The sequence below is a fragment of the Pelophylax lessonae genome (genome assembly GCF_965119305.1).
Source record: "Pelophylax lessonae genome assembly, chromosome: 12".
Taxonomy (NCBI): Eukaryota; Metazoa; Chordata; class Amphibia; order Anura; family Ranidae; genus Pelophylax; species Pelophylax lessonae.
In genome coordinates, this window is record NC_138779.1 from 88,835,505 (window position 1) to 88,856,504 (window position 21,000).

At 43.5% G+C, this 21,000-nt stretch overlaps 1 protein-coding gene across 2 annotated transcripts in view; it reads right to left on the minus strand.

Annotated features, from left to right (window-relative positions):
- Nucleotides 1-1,388: 1,388 nt before the first annotated feature.
- MMP23B (matrix metallopeptidase 23B) overlaps nucleotides 1,389-21,000 on the minus strand; it is a 48,332-nt gene continuing 28,720 nt past the window's right edge. Inside the window, exons 5-9 of one of the 2 annotated variants that reach the window (XM_082274460.1) lie at nucleotides 11,757-11,921; nucleotides 6,569-6,679; nucleotides 4,330-4,456; nucleotides 2,160-2,346; nucleotides 1,389-1,573 (exon numbers count right to left, since the gene is read on the minus strand). In XM_082274460.1, coding sequence (XP_082130586.1) covers nucleotides 2,172-2,346; nucleotides 4,330-4,456; nucleotides 6,569-6,679; nucleotides 11,757-11,921 — 578 coding nt within the window. In that variant the 3' untranslated portion in view covers nucleotides 1,389-1,573; nucleotides 2,160-2,171. The other variant, XM_082274459.1, reaches the window with a different exon arrangement.

The window sequence follows — 21,000 nt, forward strand, 5'->3', positions numbered from 1 at the left end:
GCCCCCTCCACAGCCCAGTACTCCAATGAGCGAGGAGTGAGCTCATGGAGCTGTTGGAACTGAGCGATCAGTTGTGTTCCATCGCTCGGTTCTCAGTGTAGAGGTGCCGGGGGACAGATTTGATCGATGCTGCATCCACCTAGGTAAGTATATATTAAAAAGAAATTAAAAATCCCAAACGTCTCCTTTAAAATGACTCTTGGTTGCCATGAAAGCCCTTGTTTGGAGTGACAAAGGTCTGTCCCAGTCTCTTAAATTTTTTGCTTGTTTTGTCACTCTGACCTATGGGCTGTCTAAAGAGACCACAGTTGACGTTTTCAACACAGATTAGGCAGGCATGGTCCACTGTTGTAACAATCAGTAAACCCATCCTGAGAAACGCCATGCAGCCATTCCTGAAGTGCATGCATGTAGAAAGGAAGTGGCTGAAAAAAAGCTGCAGAAAACCAGTACTGAGATGCAACAAAGGACTGGAAAAAAAGGTGAAACAGTATTACCTTAAAATAAAATGGCATTTGCTTAAGATATATAGCTCTTTAGAAAACGGAATGCCCATTCGTTTAGGGTTTACATCTCCTTTAAATCTCTCATTAGTAAAAGGGATTTAATCACCATGTAGCCATAACCTACTGGAAGCATTACAATGGAAATCAAGGAAAGGATTTATATGTGAATTTAGAGACAACTTGGCTCGAAGCAAGCTACAGATTTAGAGTCCAAATGATCACTTTCAGTGGATCTGCGCCCTTGCAGCTTGTTTTGTATAGGGGAGAAGGAAAAAGTTTTATCCTCCTCTCCCTTGGCACATAGCGCTCCCCCACGCTCCAGCAGTGGACTGTCTCTTGCTGTCATCACGTCCAATACAGGGCTCTGGTCTTGATGACATCAGGACCCTAGACCACTGGAGTGTGGGGGAGGAGCAAGGACCGGGTTAATAGTTGCTTGGAGTTGGGCTTTAAGCAGAAACTACATTTATTGTATTCAAGCAGTGTACAAAAGCCATAGTAAAATACACTGTTCGTTTCCAGTTTTTAATAGTCATTACATATGTGCCTGCACAGAATTGTTCCTAAAAAGGTTTCCACAGATTTGTAAAATATACACCTTGTCAACTAAACATACACCTTTTTTTGTTTTTGCTGCCTACAAGGATGGGTTGAACCAGTTGTCCAGGGACATTTTGGTAGCTGTTGCTTAAAGTGGAATTAAACCCAAAAACAAAAACTTATCAGATTGCTGTACACACTGTCCTTATACAAGCTGAAGCATAAATGTACAATGTCTAAGTGCAGACCTTGGTAGAGAGCTGCTGCTACTATACATAGCTCTGCATTTGTGCAGCTGTTAACTAAATCTAAGTGTTGAAACCTCTGGCAGTAGAACAGAGTTAGAGAACCTTGAATTGGGCCAAATTGCAGTTGTAATTGGTACTTGTTTCCGCAACGAGTGAGAGGGCTGCATTCAACCCTGAATACATCAGTTTTACCCCACCTGCTCTACAGGCATTAATGAAAATGTAGGTAAAGAATACTTTTCACAAAGTTCATCATTTTCCTTCTTTCACTTGTCAAATCTGTCAAACAAGAAGAAAGGAAAAATTATACTTTGGAACTGAACACATTTTCCTATCAAATTCCAGGATTTATTAGATATATTATTGAGAAACACATCTTGTGGTAAAAATAACGCTTGTAGTTTAGTCTATTGACAAACCAATTGGTGAACTTATTCAGTAAGGAAAGAAGTGGAAACCCACAGCAACCAAGTTTAATTTTCAATTTTCTGCAATCTAGTTGCTATGAGTGACTGCATTCCCTCTCCTCTTTGCACTGCCATACTGAATAAGCATTTTGGATTTCTAATTTTAAAATGTTGATCATAATGCTGTACAAAAATACTACTAAATCCACCCCAGTAAGGGGCATTTTACATCCCTAGCAATTAAAGATGTTTATAAGGGGTAAAATGTGCAAAGCCTAATAATACAATGGTTCCTCAGTAGAAATTTTTCCATTCTATCACCACCATACCCAGCCAAGTTCAGAGAGTCTAGACGCTCTTGTAATTAGACATGGCATGTGGCTAGCTGCAAAGAAACGGTGGTGCCTCCTTTTAATATGTGGAACTGTTGGTCCCGTGTAGTCCAAATCTGCATTTACCTACAAGAGTTCTCACATTTCTACTCTTATATTCCAGGAATAGGTTGTCAGCACTCGGTCCCTCTTCCTCACGATGCAGGTGTAGAGGCCTTCATTGATTGCATTGGCAATTATACTCATGTGGTCATCGTTTAGGGACAGGTATCCAGGATAAGAGTATTCCAGGAGCTCGTTATCTTTGTACCAGCTGCAGGGATAAAATAATCTTTACTACAATGAGCCTCATCAGTGGAAACCTAAAGAGTAAAGCTTGCCATACATTATACAGTTTTCTTGTTCCATTTCCTTTAGATTTACCTTCAACTATGTAGTACAAGGGCCTGCCTGATTGCATACAAATTGAAAGTGATTAGGTTTGACTTCATATAATGTGCCTTGTGGCTGGTAAGTCGAATGGAAAATTGTACATGAATTTCGTATAATGTATGGCCAGCCTAACTCTAATTTTGTTGAGAAGGAAAAAAAAAAAAACATTTCCCTCTAGGCGATCTTTGTACATTTCAGTGATTTTACCAAACTTTATTGTAGATTCCTACTTTTTGTTATTCTGAAGCAATAGCTGTCTGTCTGTGTCCATGTGGAAAGTGAACGTTAATGGGAGTGATTTTATAATGATCAATCAGCTACTGCACTTGCAGGGTTCTAATGAGGAAAGTGGCAAGCTCTGCGCCCCTTTAGGCGTAATTTCCCTTTGGGAGTATCTTACCAAAAATTACATTTTTGTTTCAGGGGATACCCAAAATCTGACTTGTAGCTTTGTGCAGACCTCTGGGAAAATCAGTAAGCCAATCATACATGCAGGAAATTATATTTCTGGGAGGTGTTCTGTACGCTTTCTGCGTACAGAAGACTTCCAGGTTGCCATATTGCATTTTACAGAAAATTGCAGCGTTGCATTCAATTACAATGTGATTTTTGTAGCAGTTGTATATGCTATATATTTTTTTTCTTATTTGCCCCCCCCCCCTCCCCATGAAAGCAGAGTTACTTTTTAAAGACTGCCTACGCCCACATCAGCTAATCCCATTCTGGACTAGAGAATGAAAGCTCCAGACATATTTTTTTTCTTTGCACCAAGTCAGCTTTAGATGATTATGATGACATAATTATTTTCGGTATCTATATAGAACCAAGATATTATGCAGTGCCTTATAGCTGATTTCATCTTTATTTCGGGCTAGTGGGCAGAGCATCCCATAGCACATTATGAGAGACTTACCTTAAAACGAAGCGCTCCCGCAGCATGCTTTTAGGCGAACAGGGCTTCCATTTTCACCCAGTATTCCTTCCAAGTTGCGGGCTCTGGCCACTTGGCCGAGTTGTGATTACACACCAAAGCCACAACCATGGCCCAGCGCTCTGAATAGATGGCATATCGTCCCTTCAGAGTGCAGTGCACATACGCCGGGAATGTCACTGGCTGCAGTAGTAATGAATACCTCCTAATTAGTGCACGTTTAAGAGAAATTTCTTGTACCTACAGGTAAGCTTTATTATAAGCATACCTGTAGGTACAAGTAAGCAATGGTATTTACTTCTGCTTTTAAAATTTTTTAATTTATATTCTTCAATACGTATAGATTTTTTTACACTTCCCATCTCCTCATTATATGTCACAGTATGTATTTAAATTGGTGATTATATATATATAAATATATATGTATTTATTAATTTGTCCCTATTGCAGCAGAGTGAATATTGAGAGCAAAAGTGCCAATAATTGATTTTGACCTTCTCACTAGTGCCTGATTGCTTTTGTTATCTCTCGTTTACTCTCTTCTGTTAACAGAGCGTCCTCTGTGTATGACGTACTTCCGGGGGACAATGCGCTTCCGGGTTTTGGTTGTGCTCCAATGACGCTAAACGTGCATTCCAGCTACTTGTATTAGACACCAAGGGGGGACGATGGAGGAGGATGCAAATTTGTTTGCAAACGGATGACAGTGAGGCAAGTTCATCTTTACTAATGACTGAATGTTTTTTTTTTTCTGATAAATTTGTGATCTTATTTGGAGTAAGAAGATATTTTTAGTAGGGGGTGATCACCTTTATTTTGATGTCCCATTTAAATATGCATCAATGTCAAAGTGGCTTACCATGAGCAACTACAGGCATACAATAACCCAAATATTTTATTGTCATTTCTGATTGGGATGCAGAATATACTTACTAAACTTTCCCTTTTTTGTGGATAATTTTTTTCCCACATCGGAAGGTCATGTTTCTGCCTTCTGGAACCAGACGAACTTTGGTTCTGGGTGGTATTGGTGTTGGCATTCTTGTAGGAAATGGAAAATCTGCATTAAACATTAAAATATTATTAGATACATTCTAGGAAATCTCCCTGGTCCCAGACTGCTAAAATTACACAGTGCAGTGATTGTCAAACTTTTTCTGTCATTCCCTGTTCTGGATTTTCCACCCACCTCACCTAACAAAAGCAGATTGTGCATGCTTAACTGTCAATATAATATGCAGGTTGCAGTTATAATAAAGGCATCGCCTATATAGAATATAGGTTCACCCACCCAAAATAGTGTGTTCACAGCTGCAGACGACTTGCTGCGGTGCCTTTTTTTCTCTCTAGTCCCATCCGCTAGTGGACAAGCAGCATTACATGTGTGTTTTCATGCATTTTTTCAGGCGCTCCCATTGAAATCTATTGAGGGCAAAAACGCTTGTTGCTCAAATGAAGCTCATGTACTTTTTGAACTACAAGCTTCAAGTGACATTATGCCTGGGAACAGGCTCAATTGAAAACCATGAGGTTTTGTATGTTGCGCATTTTGGAACTTCAATCTACAAAACACTCAGGTTTGAATGGCACCTTATGCCTTGTTTCCACTGAGTGGTACGGTACGGTTTGGTTCAGTACGGTACGGTTCGGAACGGTACACATTGCGTTTCCACTGCCAATAGTACCCTTTCATGATGGGTGTGGTGTAGCAGGAAAGCTGTGACAGACGATTCTCTGTCAACCAATCAAAGTTCTGCAGAGTGTAGCTCAACCCTGTTGGTACGGTACTAATGTGCTTGGTACCCCAACGAAAGGGTACCAAAAAGTGGTACGGTACGGTTCGGAATTAGGGTACCATTCATAATGGAAACGGCATAAATAGCGTACCGAACCGTACCAGAAAGCTCAGTGGAAACGAGCCATTAAAGATGGTAGCTACTTCATTATAAAAGTCTGTTGTTCTTTTTATCTTTTCTGTGAGATCATAGACTTTCAGAATTTATTAAAAATTACCTTTCCATTTCAAAAAATTGTATGGAGAGGGATGGACTGTATGACAGATAAATGGCACTGTCCCCTAAATAATAGTGAACCAAAAAAGTAGAAACCAGGTGTGGTGGTGGACTAAAAGGAAAAGGGGAGAGGAAACAAAAGGGATAATTATCTACCAGACCTAGACAATGGGGATTTAAATGGGCCTCTAAATTACTGGAAACATATATGTCTACATATAATATAAAGGAAAAATATATATTTTATTGAGATTTATATACAATCCGCCAAAATAGATACAAAGTCAGATATGAAAGTGCATGTACATAACCGGTCACTTGACCTCAATGTATATCATGTAATCTGCTGATGGAACGCATTTTGCTCAACTCGCTTCTTCAGGATCCAAACAGTGCATGCATATCAGACAGATTTTCAAAATGTCATAGTATCCATCAATAAAATCAAATGATAAACCTCCTACGCAATTTAATAACAAGTGGTCTCACCATGCCACCAACTAGATAAATAAAAAGAATTCCACTTGGGGAAAAAAAAAATTCCATAAATTGATCAGCGGACTCAGAAGGGGTGATGTACCACACCACAAGCCCAAATGAAGAAAACAGGAAATGGATTAAAGACTACCTTAATCCAATGGTCTTGGGAGTAAGCCAAGACAATCCCCATGAATCAATCTCTCCCTCCAAACAGCACAGCGCAGAGGTATCACCATCTAAACTTCACAAAGGCAGCAAATGTCGCCAATAGATATTGGGGACATGATGTACACTGATGTACACTGCATACAAAATGCCTTCACAAATCTAATTTATTACACTTGATTGGCTTACCGCATTTCCATGCATTTTTATCACAACACTTTTACTGTGTTTATAGCACAGTCCTTCCTACTTAGAACTCTAACTTTCTTTAGTTCGGGGAAAGGCCTTTCTCAGTATCACTCTTAACACAAGCAAGTGTTGAAGTTAGATTTTCTAACTCTTGTTTTTTTTCTCAACAGAAGCAGAGTTTCACTTTAGGGAGACTCCTATCTAAATCTATTCTAATGACAAATGAGCAATTTAAAACAACATCTAGAATAATTATTTATGCTGTCCACAGAAACCGCCTCCTCCTTATTAATCTACCAATTTATCCACAAAACTAAAATGGTTACCGTAACAGAAATCACAGCTGTATGGGCAATACTTCTTCATAGGTTTCCTTCTGGAGTCACAATACCCTTTCTGTGCCCAGCTGGCACATACCAGATATCTGTCCCTGCACCCTGCAAAACAAGGAGGAATGTGTTAGTAGATTATAATGGTTTGCTCATGATTATCTGTCCCATAACACATGGAGTGTTTTGACAATGTAAAAATATATGGTTAGTGTGTATTGTGTTTTCTCAAGTATTTTTATTATTAAAGTAAACCTATCATTAGAGAAATATGGGCAATGCCAGCTGCCCTATGCTGACTCTTAAACTTTCATAATTTGAGTCACTGACCCAGAACACATATGTAAATTGGAAATGTTGGTGGAAAGTCACATTTCCTGATTCCAAAACATGTTCTGGTTAGGGAATCAAAGTATTGAAGCAGAGGGTCCACTTCACAGAAAGGTAATTAAACCTTTTAGAAGGGTAGGCTGACCATGGCAACCTCTGTGTCCTTCTTGTGTGACATTCATTTAAAGATGGACTCCAGGAAAACAGCCAATTACACGGGTAGAATACTAATTTTGGGATACATGTCTTCTAGAAAGTTGGGGACTTGCTGGTGACCAAGTTGGTGAGCTGCCTAGTCTGATGATTGGATATTGTCAGGAGAAAACGGATCAGGGCAGTGATGAGGTGGATACTGTGTTAGCTGTTTTTCAGAAAGTTCCCAGTAGATTGAAGGGTGTGCAATGCAGAACAAAACGACTGATCTACATTGCTGCGCCCCCCCCAACAAACAGACCTGTGCAGTCTTGTGTTCATTTTAAAATTAATATATATTTGAGTTAAATGGTAATCTCTTGTACCTGACTGAAGTTAAGATATTAGTATGTCTATAGCTCAATGATCTCCAAACTACAGCGACAGGGTCACATCCAATCAACTATAAAATTTGACATGGCATGCCACAACCTGTCCCACATTTGTGCCATGTTTTTCCATTGTGCAGTCAGGTTGGCTGCCAGCACCATAACACTGAATGACCAGGGGACACAGCATCATTAGTAAATGTGGTGCTGGCGTCCGGTCAGGACAGTACTATGGAAACACATAATGTTGATCCAGGGTGGTGGCATTCAGGTCCATTCCAGCATTTAGAAGAGGATCTGCTTTGCCTCCCGCCCTCTGTCTAGAACCGCTCTGTCTTTAGCCCTGTGCCATTCTACCGCTGCAGTGAGGATTGTAAGGCAGGATCTAAGGACTGAGGACTCTGATGTGCAAGCAGGGGCCCCTGATGTGTTGGAGGAGCTTTTGATTTGAAACAGTGCTCTGATTTGAAAGGGGGACTCTAAAGAGATGGGGATCTTCTAATGTGAAACGGTGCTCTGATGTGAACAGGGACTCCAATGTGATGGGGGCTTCTGAGGTGGGTATTTCTTGCATCCTGTTTAATTATTCAGTTATTAAACTATTAAAACTAAAACAGTTAAAAAAATGTTTTTTGTCAGCCCACAAGTATTTGTAAAATATACAATGTTGCCTTCATACTAAAAGGTTTAGGCTACATTCACACCTGTTGCGTTTTTTACAGCGATTTTACCGCGATTTTTACCGCGATTTACAGGCGTTTTTACAGGCGTTTTTTGTGCAGGCGTTTTTAGATTGAATAGAAACCAATGGAAAACGCCTGTAATCTGCCCAAAAAGAAGCTCATGTACTTTTTTGAGCGTTGGGCGTTTTTCTTACAGCGTCAAAACGCTCAGATGTGAACAGGGGCCATTGAAATGAATAGGATTTGTCTTGTTGGGGGTTTTGAGAGCTGATCCTAGAGCAGAAAAACTCCCCAAAAACGCCCCAAAACGCCTAGATGTGAACGGAGCCTTAGAGATCCCTGCTTTAGATTGTTGGATTGTAAAGTATTAAAGAAAACAAAAACACAACACATGTACAGTTAGGACTTATATATTGTAAATGGTATGAAAAAACTGATGTCTGGCTCACAACAGGAAATGCACTACTTTTAAAAATGCACTGCAACCTGATCGTATGGTACTTTGGTACCATGCGATGCAGTGCAGGCAAATGCACAACGCTTGCTATCTGCATTTGGGGTGTCGTTAACTTCACACTGTTAATACTACAGAAATGGCTCTCACCCACACCCCCTCCCGGCTCCCACTTGCGAGATGCAGTTAACTTGAACCTAAGAAGGGAAGAATTGACATATATATATATATATATACATATATACACATCTATATATATATATATATATATATATATACACACAGTGCCTTGCGAAAGTATTCGGCCCCCTTGAACTTTGCAACCTTTTGCCACATTTCAGGCTTCAAACATAAAGATACAAAACTGTATTTTTTTGTGAAGAATCAACAACAAGTGGGACACAATCATGAAGTGGAACCAAATTTATTGGATATTTCAAACTTTGTTAACAAATAAAAAACTGAAAAATTGGGCGTGCAAAATTATTCAGCCCCTTTACTTTCAGTGCAGCAAACTCTCTCCAGAAGTTCAGTGAGGATCTCTGAATGATCCAATGTTGACCTAAATGACTATTGATGATAAATAGAATCCACCTGTGTGTAATCAAGTCTCCGTATAAATGCACCTGCACTGTGATAGTCTCAGAGGTCCGTTTAAAGCGCAGAGAGCATCATGAAGAACAAGGAATACACCAGGCAGGTCCGAGATACTGTTGTGGAGAAGTTTAAAGCTGGATTTGGATACAAAAAGATTTCCCAAGCTTTAAACATCCCAAGGAGCACTGTGCAAGCGATAATATTGAAATGGAAGGAGTATCAGACCACTGCAAATCTACGAAGACATGGCCGTCCCTCTAAACTTTCAGCTCATACAAGGAGAAGACTGATCAGAGATGCAGCCAAGAGGCCCATGATCACTCTGGATGAACTGCAGAGATCTACAGCTGAGGTGGGAGACTCTGTCCATAGGACAACAATCAGTCGTATACTGCACAAATCTGGCCTTTATGGAAGAGTGGCAAGAAGAAAGTAATTTCTTAAAGATATCCATAAAAAGTGTCGTTTAAAGTTTGCCACACACCACCTAGGAGACACACCAAACATGTGGAAGAAGGTGCTCTGGTCAGATGAAACCAAAATCAAACTTTTTGGCAACAATGCAAAACGTTATGTTTGGCGTAAAAGCAACACAGCTCATCACCCTGAACACACCATCCCCACTGTCAAACATGGTGGTGGCAGCATCATGGTTTGGGCCTGCTTTTCTTCAGCAGGGACAGGGAAAATGGTTAAAATTGATGGGAAGATGGATGGAGCCAAATACAGGACCATTCTGGAAGAAAACCTGATGGAGTCTGCAAAAGACCTGAGACTGGGATGGAGATTTGTCTTCCAACAAGACAATGATCCAAAACATAAAGCAAAATCTACAATGGAATGGTTCACAAATAAACATATCCAGGTGTTAGAATGGGCAAGTCAAAGTCCAGACCTGAATCCAATCGAGAATCTGTGGAACTGAAAACTGCCGTTCACAAACGCTCTCCATCCAACCTCACTGAGCTCGAGCTGTTTTGTAAGGAGGAATGGGAAAAAATTTCAGTCTCTCGATGTGCAAAACTGATAGAGATATACCCCAAGCGACTTAAAGCTGTAATCGCAGCAAAAGGTGGCGCTACAAAGTATTAACTTAAGGGTGCTGAATAATTTTGCATGCCCAATTTTTCAGTTTTTTATTTGTTAAAAAAGTTTGAAATATCCAATAAATTTCGTTCCACTTCATGATTGTGTCCCACTTGTTGTTGATTCTTCACAAAAAATTACAGTTTTATATCTTTATGTTTGAAGCCTGAAATGTGGCAAAAGGTCGCAGAGTTCAAGGGGGCCGAATACTTTCGCAAGGCACTGTATATATATATATATATATATATATATATATATATATGTATATATATATGGGTTTTCCCAAGAAGTATCATAAGATGTGGTCTCTATGGCTGTCCTCTACTGAATCAACCCATACCTCCCCACTTGTAGATGGCAATTTAGGGAGATAGAGAGTTGTGCTGCCTGTGCTATGAATTATGCAGACTTTATATCTGTATTTTTACCTGTATTTTGAAAATCTGCACCCCATTTGTGCATTCGTTCTTTGGCAGTCGGTCTCAGAATCGCTCTCGCTTTGATGTGTTTTTCTTTTTTAATATGTTGTACTACTCTGGATTGCACAATGTCCTCTCTTATACACTGGTTTTATAACCTTTTTGTTATTTATCTGTTTTACATCATTTTTATTTATTTTTATTTTTTTTTATTTTGTGTCTTGTTTGTATGTAAACCATGAAAAATATTTTTCAATAAAAAGTAGCTGATTAAAAAAAACAAAAAAAAACTTTACACTGACACCCTATAGATTGCAGACACAGCATGTTTTGTGCTTTGAACGCGGTGTGGAAACGCACAAGGAGTGCGGGTTTCCCGCACTGCATTCCAGTGTGAAGCGGCAGTGTAAGAGAATATGAAATACATTTAAAATTACAAGAATAAAAGGAGTATTATCCAGGCAAAAATGTAACTACAGTACTGACATTCCAATACAGTAAATGTGGGGCATATTTATAAAGTATTGAGTGAGAGGCAATGCACTGCTCGGTGCTGCTTTTGCCCTGAGAGTGGCTGGTACCGACTTTGAACCACTTGGTGAGCGGCTGAGAGCCATTCCGGGCTTACACCTGGTTATGCGCTCCACTGGTAAACTTTTAAAAGCATCTAAGGGCCGTTGTTTACAAAAAATTTGTTTCCTTTTTATAAAATTTGAAATAATTCAAATCCGCTCCCCATGCTGGTCCCTTCATGTTCCCTTCCTTCGACCGAAAGTCTGGGACATGGTAATGCTATGGATGTTACATTGGTACATAAACAAGTAATACCTGGTATTATTGATGCGGATTTCTTTCTCCTTTTTTTTTTTCTTCTACTTCATGTTTTGTAATCATTAAAAATGCAAAATAAAGATTGCATAAAAAAAATAATAAATAAAAAAAAAAAAGCATTGAGTGTGAAATTCACTGCAGGTAAATCACTGTGTAAAACACATTCACATGCAGTGCATGTTTGGTGAATATCATGTTTTGGTTTACACATATACATAAGTGTGTAAAAAAAAAATATGCTTAAGAAATATTCGTTTTACCCACCATATAGGCTGTAGATCCCCCACATGTCATCCTGGGAGATAATCTTCTTCCCAGTCAGCGTGGCATTAATATGCATCAGTGCGTTCCTGTTCAGAGAGTGCATTAATCCCAAAGAGTGTCCAACCTCATGTGCTGCTACATGTACCAGATCTGTCAGCCACACTCCTAGACAGACACAAGTTAGTTATTTCACGTCTCTTTCATTGTACAACATACATTTTAGTAAGCCAGGCCTACCAGTGGACACCAGAAAACAAAGCTGCCTAGAAAAGTAACTGCTTAATATTTACCTGTCCTACTTACAGAGTATTTGGCGGTAACATTGATGGAGGAAGGAGCGCTTCAAAAGGTGAGTAGAAGTCTCTTGGACACAGACATAATAATTAAATGAGCTTTATATGCAGGATCTTGCTGGCGTGATCTATGCTCCATAAATGTGCAAATGTATATAACTGTACATGCGTAAAATTCTTCTTCATTCTCTTCTAGCTGCCAGTGTTTGAATTTACAAGTATATGATTGTATGTGCTTGCATATACGTGTATATGTGTAAATTACTAAACTCAAACATAACATTTTCTATTTTTATTTTACAGCTCTGAATGCATTGCTACATTACACTACATCTTTACACTACTACACTACATCTTTACGCAGCTGTGTGCATTATGTCAAAGATAATGTACATGTGTTTAGATTCATAAACAAAAAGGTACAAGGCAACAACTGCAGCATTTTTTCACCCATGTGCAAGACGCCTAAGTGTGTCGGATGGTGGGCCAGTGAGAAACTCACTTTAACCACTTTAAGACCGGAAGGTGTGACCCCCTTCCTGACCAGGCCCTATTTTGCGATTCGGCACTGCGTTACTTTAACGGACAATTGCACGGTAGTGCGACGCTGTATCCTAGTAATGGCGGCGATCTGTGATTTTTTTGCAGGACTGCGACATTGCGGCGGACAGATCGTACCCCTAACTGACATTTTTGACACTTTTGGGGGGACCAGTGACATTACTACAGTAATCAGTGCTATAAATATGCACTGTTACTGTAATAATGACACTGGCAGAGAAGGGGTTAACCCTATGGGTGATCAAAGGGTTAAATGTATGCCTCACTGACGTGGGGGGGTTCTGTAACACAGACAGAGATCGCAGGTTCAGCTGATCTTTGTTTACATAAGCAGGCGGGTCTTCTCACACTTTCCCCGATGATCGGGGAAGAGAGGCGGCAATCGTTTGTACACAGCGGGAACAAGCCTCCAGCGGCGCGCGCGTGCCGCCGAGACCACTAGGAGTCCAGCGACAGAGGTCTACGTCGCTGGACCCAGGGGAGCCGCACTGCCGCAGTCAGCAAGTGGTTAAAGCAGCCCATACAAATTTTTAATTCCGCAAGAGGGTTGAACAAAAATACCTGAATCACTCCCGCTGAGCTATTGTACTCTGACAGCAGGGAGATTTCCCTACCGCCAGAATACATTGATCAGTTTTGTTCGCCCTAACTAGCTAAAGCAGGTAGCGCTGATCACACAGCATTTTTACAAAATGGCTGGTTGTACAGAAGTCAATCGGTTGATCAACTTCTGTACATCCATAGTGCGCATACATGGTTTAAAATGTGTCCAGTCCCTGTTAAAACGGCTGAATTTTGATCCATGTATGGTTTAAGCAACTTATAGACATGGGATGACAGTCTATCAACATGTTTGCTTTTTAGATGTTTGGCGATAGAGCAATGATCAGTAGTAGCAATCTGCCAGCTCTTAAGCGAGTAACAATGGGGCAAATTAGAAAACATGGCTTGTGTACCCCCAGCCTCAAGATGACTAGTGCCAGCCACTCACTACCTCCTGTTCCACTGACATAAATATGAAAGTGTATGAGCTGTGTTCAGAATATCTGCTACCCTATAAGCATACTGTACATTCCACATGTCTATAGGCAGCTACAAGCCTCTAAAAACATTTTCTAGTTTTAGACAAAGTGAAGAAGTGTTAGAACCTTTGCATACGTTGGATTGTTGTCTGGGGAGATTCCTTGTGATGAGTACCAGACAGATATTGTATAGGCTTAATACTGATGTATATCTTGACTGAAACAGTGCTTTAACAGTTGTGGTACATCATTAAAATATATTTACACCTTAAATAAAACTTGCCATTTTTTTTAATATGGATTGCAGATGAGCATATTGGCAATGTAGACATTTCTGGTTATCCCTATACATTCTATTTAGCAAACAAAGCAAGTCAATGCCAGCAGGGCTTGCAATCATCCAGGACATTTGGAAGAGAATTGCTTAAGATGACATTTGAATCTATGACACTCACGCAATACAGATTTCACAATAGTCAAGGGGGGGGGGCTGACCAATATTCCAGCAAGAAAAACCACAAAGAACGGTGATGACTCCAACAAAGCATTTTTCTGTCTTTTGTAAACATCCCGTGCAAACCTGACCTACTTTTCATATTACGTGAGTGTGACTGTACTACTAGATTCTCTTCCACCTGGTTCTAATACTAAATTTCCCTGCATGCTAAACCAGAATCCAAAGGGGCTTTATTAAACTCAACACATTTTTTTCCTTAATTCTTCTTATATCGATTTAGTGTTGTTAAGCTCCAAAAAATATATATTTCTCTGTCGCTCATTGACAGACGCAGTCCTCTTGATTAATATCAATTGGGTTATACTGCCCTCTACAGGAGTAGGACACTAGGCAGAAGAAAACGTTCTGGCCACACCTTAGGGGCAGTCCCAGAGGGTATATCCTCTCTCTCCCTGCTACAGGATGTTAGTTTTTTTCTGTCTAGTCAGGAGTAAGGACCTAAGTTCCTTGCTGGGATCTTTGGTCCTGGCAAGATTTTTTAGATAAATCTTTTTTAGTTAGCTTTTTTCTCCAGTTGTTCCTGTGAGATCTTCAAGCAATTATGCCGGATCTGGGCGACGGGCTGGATGTTGAGGTCCAGTGGTCACCCCAGCCGGCCTACAAGCGCGTGCAGGCTCCAGCTCCGCGCTGGGTCGGCCGCGACACATTCAAGCAATTATGCTGGAGCTGGGCGATGGGCTGGATGTGAGGTCCAGTGATCACCCCAGCCGGCCTACAAGCGCGTGCAGGCTCCAGCTCCGCTCTGGGTCGGCCGCGACACATTCAAGCAATTATGCTGGAGCTGGGCGAGCGGGATGCTGAGATCCAGTGATCACCCCAGCCGGCTTACGAACGCGTGCAGACCCTAGCTCCGCACTGGGTCGGCCGCGACATAGTCCAACTGGACAGGGACTGGCCCTGCGAGTTAAACGTCTCGTCAGGTCGCCTACGACCAAATCTGAAATTGGAGTAGTGGCGTTCGGGTTGGCCGACAGCCCCCCACTGCGGTGGAGAGGGGTTCTGTCAGGAGTTGGTGCCCGCCTGTTCCGGTATGGTGAGTAGAAGGTCCCCCCCTCTCCCTCTGTTGGGTGGACGCGGGCCCCCTCCGTGGGATAATCGGACCCTCATAATCCCGGGTTCCCCTCTATCCTGTAACATACTCCTCCTATCTTCCCCACCTATTAGGGGTTGGCAAGTAAGGCTTGTCCTGTAAAGATATACAATTGGTCACTGAGCTCCAGGCTTGGTTAGAGACTTACTATCCCTATCCATGACTAAGGGGTAAAGGATGGAGTATGATGCCGTGGGCATTACTAGTGAACGGTCATTCAGATTGTCAAACACTTACCGCTTAAATCGCTAAGGTTGGTCAGGGATGGAGGATGGCCAGTAAAACAATCAGGCAGATTGTCGGACACCTACCGTGTGATCGGTCGGTTGCAGCGCACGGAACACCATCCTTTCAAAGCCATAAAACTGGGGTTGTCAGGGATGGAGATGGCGCCGCAGGCATTCCCACTAAGAACATTGTCAGACACCTACTGTTGATCGGTCGGTTGCAGCCTGGAACACCATCCTTTTGAGTCGATCGGTCGGCTGTAGCATGAAGCGGTCAGGTATGGGGCCGCGGTTATCGCACTGACACCGGCAGAGGCTGCAAACATGTGGAGCGCCATTTTTTCGTGGCCCATGCAGGGCCGCCATTTTGGCGTAGCCTAGATGTCCCCGCTATGGCGGCGGCCATCTTGGATACACCCAGCCTCGTGGAGCAGCGGTGGGAGTGCCGGAAGGGGCGGGCCGCTTCCTTTACCCGGGTAGATCAATCCACAAGACTTCCTGTCCTGTAAAGACAGCGCTGAGAGTAGTCCGGTAGGAACTTCTGTGCATCAGGTGGTAAGCCTTGGGGGTATCTCTTCTCTCGCTGTGGGGGCTCCAAAGCAAGTGGTCACTGAGGGGCGCCATTGCGCTGAGGGATTACTTTAAAGAGAAAAAGTTTTATCTTTAATTTCAAATTTTGTCATTTGTTTGCTGACAGGTGCCTGGCTTTGCCATGGACCCTGCGACACATGTATCCCCACCTGATCCCCTCGAGGTGACCACGGGACCCTCCAACTCTCCACTCACTATAGATGCATTATCAGCGGTCCTGGAGTCTTTTGTATCCAGGGTGGAGGTAGCCTGTCAGGGACGGGGGGCGAAGAAACGACCCCTGCCTACCCCTATTTCATCTGACATATCAGATACAGATTCTGAGCCTGTCGCTGCGGCTGCAGGTCCCTCTTCGGGGGCTTGTGTCTCGGGTACCGTCTCCTCAGATAGTGAGGAGGACGTTTCTGCCTCCGCCATAGCATTAGAAGAAGCATTGGTGGATGCACTAATTGTGTCTGTCCGGGAAACCTTAAGACTTGAGGTTACACCGGCAGAGGTAGCTGATACTGAAATTCCTTTTGGTACTCTCAAACCTACCAAGATGGAGAGGGTGTTTCCCTTGCCCAAATGTTTTGGTAATATAATTAAAGAGGAATGGGGTCGTCCAAAATGAACCCCTGGTATTTCCAAACGGATTGCTAGGCGCTATCAGTTTGAGGAATCCCTCCTTAAAAAATGGACGGTACCACCAATGGTGGATTCACCGATTTCCAGACTAAATAAAGCTACTGTTATTCCGTTGGAGGACGCACCGTCCTTTAGGGATCCGGTGGATCGCAAAGTGGAAGCGCTATCCCGCTCCATTTTTTCCCTGATAGGGTCAGCCTTTAGGCCAGTGATTGCCATTGGTCTGGTCTCACAAACATTGACAGAATGGACCAAGTTGTTACGCCGTGACCTAGGAGGGGAGAAGTATCCCCCCGGCAGTATCAGACTTGCTGGAACAGATGATACAAGGGCTACAGTTTGTCTGTGACGCCGCTCTGGACGCCACTCCATTGTTGGGGCGTGTATCGATTTCAGCAGTGGTCCTCAGGCGTGTGTTGTGGTTAAAGTATTGGTCGGCGGATCAAGGTTCCAAAAAAGCTTTGGCTAATCTCCCCTTTCAAGGGAATCGCCTGTTCGGGGCCACCTTGGATGAGATTATCAAGGATCTCACCGGGGGCAAGAGCACTTTTTTGCCACAGAATACTAAGGGTAAAGGACCTCGTCAGAGACGGGGGCCTTCCTTTTCCGCTCATAGAAAGTTTTTTCGTCCCGCTGGGGCGGGCGATAAGTCAAAGCCCTCCAAAGCCCCTCCAGGAGGTTTCAAGGGGCGCTGGTCGGGTAAACAAAAGTCTGGCTCTTCCAGAGCTGAGGATAAGACCACTAAAGCCTGAAGGTGCGCCCCCACCCATATCTGGGGTGGGGGGACGTCTTCACCGGTTTCCGGATCCATGGCTTTCCAGAATCCCGGACAAATGGGTTTGCGAAGTCATACGATCGGGATACACGATCGAGTTTCGATCACTTCCACCGGTGCGATTCTTCCCTTCCAAGATTCGACTATCCCCGGATTGCTTAAAAGCTTTGCGGGGGGCAGTAACGGATTTGATGCAACAAGGAGTGGTGGTCCACGTTCCTTGGACAGAACGTTTTCAGGGGTTCTATTCGAACCTATTCACAATACCCAGGAAAGAGGGCAAGGTGCGTCCAATTCTGGACTTAAGAACACTCAATCATTTTGTCAGGGTACAAAAATTCAAGATGGAGTCCATTCGCACAGTAGCGGCCTCCCTGCATCAGGGGGATTTTCTGGCGTCCATAGACATCAAGGATGCCTATCTTCACATTCCCATTTACGCAGGACATCAGTGTTTCCTGCGTTTTTCCTTTGGAGAGAACCATTATCAGTTTGCGGCGTTACCCTTTGGTCTCGCCTCTGCTCCCCGGGTCCTCACAAAGGTGTTGGCCCCAGTTTTGGCGCTGTTGCGACAGCAGGGCATATCGATTCTAGGTTACCTAGACGATCTTCTTCTCCGTGCGGAGTCTCCGCAGGCTCTGTTGCTAAACTTAGAGATCACTATGATCTCTTTGCAAGAGTTCGGGTGGCTGGTGAACCTGCAGAAGTCATCTCTGGTTCCCACCAGGAGGCTGGAATATCTGGGTCTAATTTTAGACACATCCCTGGCAAAGGTGTTTCTCCCTGCGGAGAAACTCCAGAAGATTCAGTCAACGATTCAGTTGTTACTGTCCGTCATCTGGCCTTCCCTTCGGACTTGCATGAGGGTCCTGGGTCTAATGGTGGCTTCCTTCGAGGCAGTACCATTTGCCCAGTCCCATACCCGAATCCTTCAAAAGGAGATTCTTCTCAAATGGAACCGGAATCCCGATTCCCTGGACAATCAGATCCGACTGAGCGAGCGGACCAGGGAGTCTCTGGTCTGGTGGCTTCGGTCTCGGATGCTCAGCCAGGGGAAGTCATTTCTTCCAATATACTGGACGATTGTCACCACGGATGCCAGTCTATCTGGATGGGGAGGAATTCTCGGCAGATTATCTACTCAGGGGCTTTGGCCCCTGGAAGAATCCAGGTTACCGATAAATGTATTGGAACTGAGAGCGATCAGACTTTGTCTGATTCATTGGACCGAGCAGCTCCAGGGCAGCCTGGTTCGGATCCAGTCGGACAATGCCACGGCTGTGGCTTACGTCAATCACCAAGGGGGCACCAAGAGTGTTCTGGCGGCCATAGAAGTGGCCAGCATTCTTCGTTGGGCGGAACGATTTGTTCCAGCTCTCTCCGCGGTATTCATTCCGGGGGTGGGGAATTGGCAGGCAGATTATCTCAGCCGTCAGATTCTGGATCAAGGGGAATGGTCTCTTCATCCAGAGGTATTCCACCAACTGTGCCTTCGTTGGGGCACCCCGGATGTGGATCTGTTGGCATCTTGGCTCAACAGGAAGGTGCGGAGGTTTGTAGCTCGCTCCCGCGATCCTCTAGCAGACGCTGCAGACGCGCTGGTCCCCCCCGTGGGGGCAGTACCAGCTACTGTATGCCTTCCCTCCTCTCAAGTTGCTGCCGAAACTTCTTCGCAGGATAGAGGTGGAGGGAATTCCAGTCATCCTGGTAGCTCCTGACTGGCCTCGTCGGGCCTGGTACGCCGACCTGGTCAGGCTGGTTGCAGACGTTCCTTGGTGACTTCCTCTCAGGGAGGATCTGCTGTCTCAGGGACCGATCTATTGAGACCCAGGTGCTGAAGGACAAAGGGTTGTCAGCTTCAGTTATTCCTACTCTAATTAAAGCAAGGAAAACGACTTCCAGAAAAGTCTATCATCGCACGTGGAAGTCTTATATCGCGTGGTGTGAATCCCTTGGGTTCCCTCCACGTTCTTACTCGGTGGCCCGAATATTGGCTTTTCTGCAAAAGGGGGTTGAGCAGAAACTGTCCTTGAGCACCATCAAGGGTCAGGTTTCAGCGTTAGCAATCTTCTTTCAGAGGCCTCTGGCTACTCATTCCTTGGTGCGGAGTTTCTGCTGCCCTGGGATCTGGGATCTTAATTTGGTGCTGTCGGTTCTTCAGAAACCTCCCTTTGAAAATATCAGGGAGATTCCCTTGCTTACTTTATCCCAGAAGGTGGCCTTCTTGGTAGCTATCACTTCTGCACGCAGGGTGTCAGAACTGGCCGCATTATCCTGTCGTTCCCCATATCTGGTGGTTCATAGGGATAAGGTGGTTCTTCGTCCGAATCCATCCTTCCTTCCTAAGGTGGTTTCAGAGTTTCATTTGAATGAGGACATTGTATTGCCTTCCCTGTGTCCTAAGCCCACTCATCCTCGGGAATTCGCATTGCATTCCTTGGATGTGGTTCGGGCGATCAGGGTATACTTGAATGCTATGGACTCGTTTCGTAAGACGGATTCACTTTTTGTGATCACGGATGGCCCTAAAAAGGGGTTGCCTGCATCTGCCGCGACTATCTCCAGATGGATCAGACAGACGGTGGTACAGACTTATTCTATTAAGGGTCGGAAGCCTCCGTTCCCTGTTAAGGCGCACTCCACTCGGGCGCTTAGTGCTTCCTGGGCCTTTCGCCATCAGGCGTCAGTGCTTCAGGTGTGCAAGGCGGCTACATGGTCGTCGGTACATACCTAAAGTTGATGTGATGGCATCGGCGGATGCCTCTTTTGGCCGCAAGGTTCTGCAGGCCGCTGTATGAGGAAGACCGGTGGTCTACCTCGAGGGTTTTTTTCTGTTGGGTTTTCAGTTGTCTCATCTGTTTGTCTGATGAGCCTTTAAAACTTCTGGTTGGTACCGGTTGGGCCTTCTAGATTGGATTTTGATTTCTGTTATCCCACCCCTCATTTGTGGCACTGCTTTGGGACGTCCCAATTGATATTAATCAAGAGGACTGCGTCTGTCAATGAGCGACAGAGAAAATTGGATTTTTGTAAGAACTTACCGTAAAATCCTTTTCTCTTAAGCTCATTGACAGACGCAGTACCCGCCCCTCTATTTTTGAGTTGGGTTGGGTTAAATTCTCTGACACTGCTTTGTGACATAACTAACATCCTGTAGCAGGGAGAGAGAGGATATACCCTCTGGGACTGCCCCTAAGGTGTGGCCAGAACGTTTTCTTCTGCCTAGTGTCCTACTCCTGTAGAGGGCAGTATAACCCAATTGATATTAATCAAGAGGACTGCGTCTGTCAATGAGCTTAAGAGAAAAGGATTTTACGGTAAGTTCTTACAAAAATCCAATTTTTTTTCAAATCTCAAATAACTATCACATAGGGAGTAGCAATGGAAAGTTCCCTCCATGTTGTCTACTATGTAGTAATGGTAATGTAGGTTGTTTTTCTCTCAACTTGGGATATAGAGGGGTCTAATACATATTACTCTCTTCACTTTTGTTATTTAGGAAACCCCATTATTGGTTTATATACAGCCTCTTAGTTTGGAT